This window comes from Phaethon lepturus, unplaced genomic scaffold, assembly GCF_000687285.1.
Source record: "Phaethon lepturus isolate BGI_N335 unplaced genomic scaffold, ASM68728v1 scaffold2182, whole genome shotgun sequence".
In the NCBI taxonomy this organism is placed as follows: Eukaryota; Metazoa; Chordata; class Aves; order Phaethontiformes; family Phaethontidae; genus Phaethon; species Phaethon lepturus.
In genome coordinates this window covers 2,577-10,993 of record NW_010523863.1, presented here as the reverse complement: position 1 = coordinate 10,993, position 8,417 = coordinate 2,577, and the positions used below count along the sequence as shown (strand labels likewise).

The following is an 8,417-nucleotide window of genomic DNA, read 5'->3' as shown; positions in this document are numbered from 1 at the left end:
CTATGTACACATTTATTTCCAAAGACTTCAGGTCAATAAAGTTCTTAAGATAAAGATGTGTGTGTACTTTTTTAAGTTTGCAAGACAGCTTCAAACTAGTTGACTTAGTATTTTCTACACCCACATGGATACTGCTTGCAAAGAATAAGGTATTGAAACAATATTCCGCAGTGGAGTAAAAACATGTTGAAAACAAACCAAATGCTCCCCCTAGTGCTTATACTAGTGGAAAATCCTGCCTGGCACAGTCTGCCTTAAACGGTGTTAAACAGGAGACAAATAGCCACATGAATGATCATGTATTTAACTCAGAAAACAATCACAAACATATTACTGGGACCAAAAAGGGTCAGCTGTTGAAATCCAGCATTTAAAATTTTGTACCATTCTCCCTACTCCAGTGCTTCTGGGGTTTTGGTTTCTTTTAAACTGTGCTTTTAGTAAAAATTTCTCTCAAATGTTTCCCATCAGCTGAAGGCAGGGACCTGAAGAAGCTCCTCCCAGGTAAGAAATTAAGTCCAAAGATGTTTCAAGATGATAGGTACAAATATGCTTTTTCTCTTGTATTGTACCCAGAAGCTGCCAAGTTAATATTAGCATTCCCATATCACAATTGCAATGAAGCTCTGGTAAATCTGGTACCTTTGGGTATGCTCAACATCACAAAGGAGTCAGATATTTAAGACAACCTATGTCTGTAGCTAGCATAGTCCACCAGAATACTCATCCTCTTCCTCATCAGCATGAGAGCCCACTGTGGCTGGTCCTCTTGCTTTGTCTTGTGCAGCATTTGGCGATTTCTTCTTGATTCCGCCTCCTGGGACCACCAAGGTAAGACCAAGCTTGGCATACTGACAATAAAAAGGCAAGTTTAATTTCTGTACTACCACAGAAGTAAAATCTTGCTGAATTACACTGCACAGAATTGACTGATGTTCACAATAAACAAGCAGGTAACATTCAATACAGAAAACAGATTGATGCTGCTTTCAGAGTATACTTTTCCAGCTTAGAGTAAGAAAAAAAATGAACCATTCTTAGGCTATCTCAAACACTCTGAGAATGGGAGATCTGTATTGATACTGTGGATTATAAAAACTTTGGCCACATCCTACAGCTTCTGTGGTTCAAGACTTATGTTTAAAAAAAATAATAATTTTTCAGTATGCAGCTCTGCATACATTATCTATAAATAGCTCATGTAAAAAGTCTTAAAAGTGTTTTTCAGAAAGACTAGTCCCTTTATTACTATGTCGAATAGTAAAAATTAAGTAAAATTAGTCAATACTGTTACAAAGTTTAGCATGGATGGAGGTCTCCTTTACTTCACACCTTTCCTATCCTTATACTTTCTACAATTTATAAGTACAATTTAAAAAAAAGGCGGGGGGGGGCAGAACACTACTTTCTTAACATTAAAAAAATTTAAAATCTTTCAGTAAATAGTACCTTGCTAAGGAATAAGCGCTGAAAAAAACCCAAAACATTCAACAATGCCATCCTGTAGGCATTATATTCAATAACATTTATACACGTATATGAACTAGATAGTATTTCTGATATAAAGCATAGGCAGCAAACTGTTCTGGCCCCTAAGGAATCACGTGGAAGGGAACTGAATTTTGGTGAACTCCTCAAACAAACTCAGCAAATCCATAACAAACTGCTCTTTCACCAAGGCTTCCCATCATCTGAAAGGAACAACAATGTGGGACTTGACACTGGCAGGCCACAAAGTAAAAGAATACATGAAGTTCACAGGCACATGGTAGGATGACAGAGCAAGTCGCAATAAATACATGGACCCTGCTCTTACTTTCCTTTACTAGAAAAATCTCTCTCCGAACCCGAACAAGCAAAAGGATTATTTAAAAAAACATCCATAGGAACTGCCCACTTACATCATTGTCCATGTATTTGAAGAGAGGCAAATTGCAGACTTCAGAAACTTGATCCTGATCTTGCTGGTCATACCCTTCTAAAAGTTGCTCTAGTGCTGCACAATCTTCACTTCCGTTAAATCCTGGTATACTGAAAGAAATTCAGAGTTCATTTAGGGCATTTCAGCAATTGATGCTCAGCTATTCTGTCTTTAAATGTTGCTGATTAATAGCAGCTTTTAAGAATCTGATAGACTGCTTATTCCACAAAACTGTCTATAACCACTTTAATATTCTCCAGGTATGTGGATCATATCCATAAAAATTAAACTTTCAGCAATATTAGTTTGCATGCTGATAATAAGACCACAATCACAGTCAAGACAAAAAAAGTCTATTAGAATTTTTCAATTTCTTCCTGACTAGTCAATAAACTCTTCCTCCACTTTACATACAGAAGAATTCTGCAATGAGTTTCTATATAAAATATAAATTGAAGATTTGGAAAATATGAGCAAGACATTTAAAGACTGATCTCAAAAAATTCTTTCTAAAGTTAAAGTAACAATTTAACTTACATATATGTTCAAATCATTTCACTAAAAACACATTTTAAGTAAAAATACGTTCTTTCAGTATTTTGTTACTGAAGCCCTAGTGAAAGCTGAAATGGAGAGTTGCTGGGAAAGCCTCTGCAACCAGGGTTAAACACTAATCCAGATTTTGACACCAGATTTTCTCCTGGATGTGTAACGAATGCCTTGTTCATTTCCATGTATTCAACTGGACTACTTTCTGCTTTCTAAATTATCTTTCAGTTCAATCAACTATTTAAAAAAAAAAGTCACAAAAAGTAGAAATCTTGCTTTTATTTCTTCCACTGCATGATGACAGCAAGATCTCCTAGATCAACATAACCAGAAATGTAGTAATTCACGTGTTGCAAACTTTTCTTTAACAAAAACTTTTAGGTTTATCTTTCCCTCAATCTAATCACCATACTAGATAGTTTAATTGATTATACTGGGATGCTGCTATTGTGTATTTTGGGACTGCATTCCCTATTTCTATCCTCAAACTGTAATAAAATATGGTAACAACAAGTGAGAATTTCAAGGGCCTCAACACAACACAGCAAAAAGATTCTGAAAAAAATAAAATTCAGTTAGAAACATTCAGAAATACCCACTCTTAATCCTAAATATTTGTTTATAATAGCTAATCCATCTCCGTTCTATTTGAAAAAGACACAACCCAAAGGATACCAGTAGAGGCAAGAATCCCAGCCATAGCAGTATTCCGTTCAGCTTTTAACAAGGAAAAAAAAATGGGAAGAACTTCTAATTTCTATCTCATTTCACCTGTTCCATATAACTACTTCTTTGACAAACTTCTTATTTTAGGTTCATTAAGAGTCACCATGGTAATTACAGTTAAATATGTTGAGAGTGAAAAAAATTCCTGATAGCCACCTACCAGGGAATGCTATTATTATACTGTAAATGAACAGAAGTACAGGCTTAAAATTTCTTGACCATCTTTCCATTGCTTTTCCATAAGAATAGATCTACATTAATGAAACATTCAGTTTAAGATTATATAACATTAAGTAGACTTACCTATAGCTTTCCCTCACACATCTTTCTGCAGCAACATAATCGTTTCTGTGAAGATGAACTAAGACTTGAGCGATAGTTTTCTAAACAAAAACAAACAACCAACCTGATGATTCTTTAGAAATGAACAGTAAAATATTAGAAAAATATTGGACTGCTAAGATTTAGTGTGAAAAAGCTCATTACAATCTGCAATGATTCCAAGGTATGCAAGAGAGTCAGAACGACACAGTGAAAAAAATAGTAAGCCATATCCTCAGCCGGTATGAAATACATTATCTCCTATAACATTATAATGAACTGGTGCACCAAGTAACAGTTTTTGCAGTTTATTTTTGATAACAACTTTATTTTTGATGTGGTGGTTGTTTTTGACATCTCCTCTAGATAACAGCACCTTATCTTCAACATCATAGAAGTGAAAAAAGCACAGTTAGAAGTTGGGGAAACAGGTACTACCACAAATTCTCATCATTTAGCAAGAATTGTATCCCTGAATCAAGAGGTACATACTGTCAGTCAGATGTTGGCTGTCATTAGTCACCCAGAAAAACTCGAAATGCACTATCAGAAATTGCCACTTAGAATTTACCTTATAGCATGTTGGGTAATTTTCAATTTCCTTATAAATACTTTTTTCCTTTTGAAGAGACAATGCAGCCTCATCTAATCTAAAAAAAAACCAAAAAACAGTTAGGAAGGATCAATGCCAGGATAATTAACCTGAGGGTAATTACAAAGTGTTCAACTAATACACCAGCAAGTCTACTAGAATAAAAAGCAACACAACTGAAAATCAGCAGCGGATCTTACTAACAGACAAGATAAAGAAAGAGATAGTCGGCAATTCTTTTTGTATACGTGCAGGCCAAGAACATCTCTGATATTCATTCAGACAAACCTTGTTTTTCATAACACTGTACTAGATTAATGCCTTGTTACATACCCTAACAGATTGCTGTATGTCATAAGGTTACTATAAGCTATCAGTAAGTCTGATATCCATGAAATATCAATAAAGTCATAGTAACTGGTTTTGCGTTTGAATACTCTTTTAATCATCATATTAAACTTCTCCAAATTAGCAACAGCATGTGAGCTATAAAGCAGTAGAGCAACCAAGTCTTTCAGATGTTCTGAAGCTATGTTGACTTGCTTTCACAGAAAGACTTTCAAATTACTTTGTAAATTTCCTTTTCTGACTACAATTCTGCAGTGACATAAAGTGCATTAAAAATGGAGTTAGAAACCCAGGCAATTTCTTAAAGGAGCTACATGTTTCAGTGAAGCAAGCCTAAGCTGAACTGCAGGTCAAGTTTGGTGCTACCAATTAACGAAATAAATTCCCATTGAGACTCCAAGATACACTCTCCTTTAAGAAGTCCAGAATCAGACTGCTGCAAGCAGATTTCTTTCCTCAGGTTAGTCACCCAATTCACCCATTTTATATTCCACAGCTATAAAAGACTTTCAACTACTTTCTACGTATTAATGCTGGAAGGAAAAAAAAAATTCCTGAAGTAGTTGAAGAATTAATGAAAACTGGTGTATGTGCTTTCTAGCTATTCAACAAACACAAAGGAAACACAGCCTTAGAGCCCATATTCTCCCATCCCAGAACACAAAAGAGGCGGTTCCTAAAAGAACATGGCATATCCCACAGAAATTGAATTTTAGTTTGAAGTGCATCTCAAAGAAGAGTTAAATAACAGTATATAAGCCAAACAACAGCAAGAAAAAAAAATGAAAAATCACTATTAAAGATTCAATTACACTTTTTTTAAAAAAAGAAAGCATAAAAGCTATACCTGCGCCCTCTGACTAGAAGTCTTGATGCCTTCCCTAGCATTTCTAATGCTTGCCGTAAACGCTCCTCATTCTAGAGAACAAAAAGAATTCATGCATTCTTATTTCATTTGCATATAATTAACACCACTAGACTTTAATCTAAATATGTCACCTGTAACTTAGAACAACTGTTAATTATTATATTAGCAGTTCACACACTCAAGGGAAACATGAAGTGTATTGGTGCACCCAAGTCCCACAGCCAGCTCCCAGATGACCTACAGAGCAAAGCAACATAAATGCAAACTTGTTAATCTGGAAACAATGACAACTGATGACAGAGAAGTATGCCAAAGGCAGTAGCAAAAAGGCAAATCATCTGCTCATGGGATCGGTAGAGCAACTCTTCTGTTCTGTGCTTTCAAGGATTTCAAGCTATTTCAGGACTCAACAGCAGCCATGTTCCTTACCCTCTGGGCTGCCCAACAAGAGCCAGAAAGATTCAATCAAGCCCCAAACTGAGAAAAAGGCAAAGCAAACAGACTCCTAACTTTTGTAATCTCCATCTCTACAGCATAAGAAGCTTTCAGCTACTGATGTGAAAGGAAGGAAAAAAAAATAATTTAGAACCTAATCTTAGGCTTTTTTTTACCTTTATAGATGACCCTAAACATCAATTCATTCATCTCCATATGCTTTCTGGGACTGGAAATTTCTCTGCAGGCAAGGGAAAAAAAAAAAAAACCTAAACCAGAAAACCCCACACAAAACCCGAACGAAGCCCCGCCTCTACTTACTTCAAACACTGAGGCTGCTTGCTGATAGAGCTGCACAGCCTTCTCCGGGCTCACATTTTCTATTAACCTGTAATAAACATAAATAATTTCTCTTGAGATTAATTTTTTTTTTTTTTTACCTAAAAGCCTCAAAAAGACAAGAAAGAAAACCAAAGACATACCCATGCCCTGCATGCATTCTAGCCACCAGTACCACAGACTTACTTTCCAGCTCGTTCCAGTGCAATAGCTGCTGTATCTGGTGTCCCGTTCTCCAGGTACATCATACTGGCTTTCTCGATCAGCTGAACTGCTTCAGGGAGTCTCTGCATCTCCTGCAAAGCGATAGTCAGAAGGACATTGCTGCCGGGAACTGTGCTTATGTACAATGAAACAAGACAAAGCAAACTGTAATTTATGAAAATTCTGATTTTTATTTACAAACTTGCAAAGCTAGTACATAAGTTGATCATCAGCTCTAAAAAATTCACTTGTAAGTACCAAACTTTCATGTAAAGCATGAATCTGCAGTAGTTCAGAGCACTTCTGCTACCCTCTGACATGAGGTCCTTTCCTTCTACAAAAGGAAAACATTTTTTTTTTCCCCTAATTACAATGTCGCTTCCCTAACATATACTGAAGGTATTGGTGGGTACTATGAGTCAACAGAAAAATATCACTTTAATATATAATTCACTCCAGTGCACAATATTCTCCACTACAAAGTAGAACTTCTCAATAAAATCTAGTAAGTTAAAATACCTTTAGCATCATGCCAGCTTGTTCATAAGCTCTGCAGAGAAAAAGTTTACAATTTAGTTAGATATGGCATATTTCAGCAAGCTGTAGTTACACAACAAAAGCTAACATGCATCAGCTATCACTTCACTGTTAATATTTAATGCTTTAAAGATGTTTCAACTGTTTAATTTAATAGACAGTGCATGTATAATATTATCTTCCACAAATGAAGTACTTCAACCACATTCCCCACTAAAAGTTTATTCTCATGATCTGACCCACAGGCAATGTTTGGATTATTTGTCATTACCTGCCTGCTTTGAAGTACTTTTTAATTAAAAATTTCTTTATAAACTCAACAGTGTAGAATTTCAAAATTACAAAAAGTTCATCTAAGACTACTTGATATCAAAAGGTGCTAAGAATATCAAGATCATCATTTCTTCAGATAGCCATTGCAGGTTTTCAGACTTTGCTAGCCCACACTTTCATTAAACTGATTCTGAAACAGCAGAATCACTTGAACGACACCATTTACTACAGTGAGATCAAAATAATAGTTCATGCTTGTACCATATGTTAGAAAATTTGTTCCAAATTATTCAGTGCTCCTATACTTACTTGGCAGCATGGAAGAGACTGGCAGTAACATTGTCAAAGTCAAGGACAAAAGACACAAACATATAATGCAGAAAACTTAATAGTGTACAAAATCTTACACAAGTACTAGTTTCAAAGCAAGGAATCCCATAAAGGCAAATCAAACCTATTACATTTGCAGGGAAGATGTCAAGAATAAATACTTCTAAGGACAGAATAAATGCAACATACTAAAGTATAACTGCATGTAAGTTGCAAAAAGCACATTTATTTCAAGTATGTTCCTGGCTACTAAATACTACTACAAGCACTGCAATAACGTTAGAGTTGCATTTAGTTTATACTGTCCATTTGTAGGTATTTTTGAAAAAATATAATAATTTCTGAAGTGGTACCTAGACATCTCATGCACTAGTCAGCACCTTAGAACTTCGTTTGTTATTGGAAACAAGACAGACTTCCTAACCAACAGAGTTCTTTAGTTCTCCCACTCAGAGCACACAGGAATAGTATTTTAAAAGAGAATTTTGTTAGGTTGACAAAATATACAGATACATTAAATACATCTTCTACCAACCCCCATTACCCCATTCTAAGTACCAACTAGTCAGCTTCTTGAAAAAAAAAAAAAGCAATCAATGAAAAGATACGCTTTATTGTTCTCATGTGCCTCAGCTTCCCGCAAACAGGCTTCCCTTGCCTGGTCAAACTGCTTGGCATTCTTAAAAGCAACAGCTGCAAGAAATCAAATAAAGTTCTTATTTACAGCTTGCCATTTTCCTTTTTTCATCACTTCTGCTCAAGAATTTAGCCACCTAAAGATGCAAACGTCTTTAAATCAATGGTTACAGTTTACCAAGCTCTTCCAAAAAAAATCTCACAACAGTTCTCCTTGCTTTATTAGTAAATTAGTTACCATTAACATTTATTGTCAACAATACTTCCATACCGTCACTGTACCACACATTGTGCATAATGTGTTTAGCTGGATTTTGGAATTTACTCATTCTCTATTT

The 8,417-nt window shown here is 35.4% G+C and overlaps 1 protein-coding gene across 1 annotated transcript in view; it reads right to left on the bottom strand.

The window, feature by feature from the left end:
• Nucleotides 1-572: 572 nt before the first annotated feature.
• The window catches only part of NAPG (N-ethylmaleimide-sensitive factor attachment protein, gamma), a gene marked incomplete at its 5' end in the record, with an annotated part of 8,855 nt that continues 1,010 nt past the window's right edge, over nucleotides 573-8,417 (bottom strand). Inside the window, 10 exon segments of the mRNA XM_010282228.1 lie at nucleotides 573-851; nucleotides 1,902-2,031; nucleotides 3,500-3,579; nucleotides 4,089-4,167; nucleotides 5,305-5,375; nucleotides 6,082-6,148; nucleotides 6,286-6,395; nucleotides 6,823-6,853; nucleotides 7,423-7,440; nucleotides 8,052-8,136. Of these exon segments, the coding sequence (XP_010280530.1) occupies nucleotides 702-851; nucleotides 1,902-2,031; nucleotides 3,500-3,579; nucleotides 4,089-4,167; nucleotides 5,305-5,375; nucleotides 6,082-6,148; nucleotides 6,286-6,395; nucleotides 6,823-6,853; nucleotides 7,423-7,440; nucleotides 8,052-8,136 (821 nt within the window).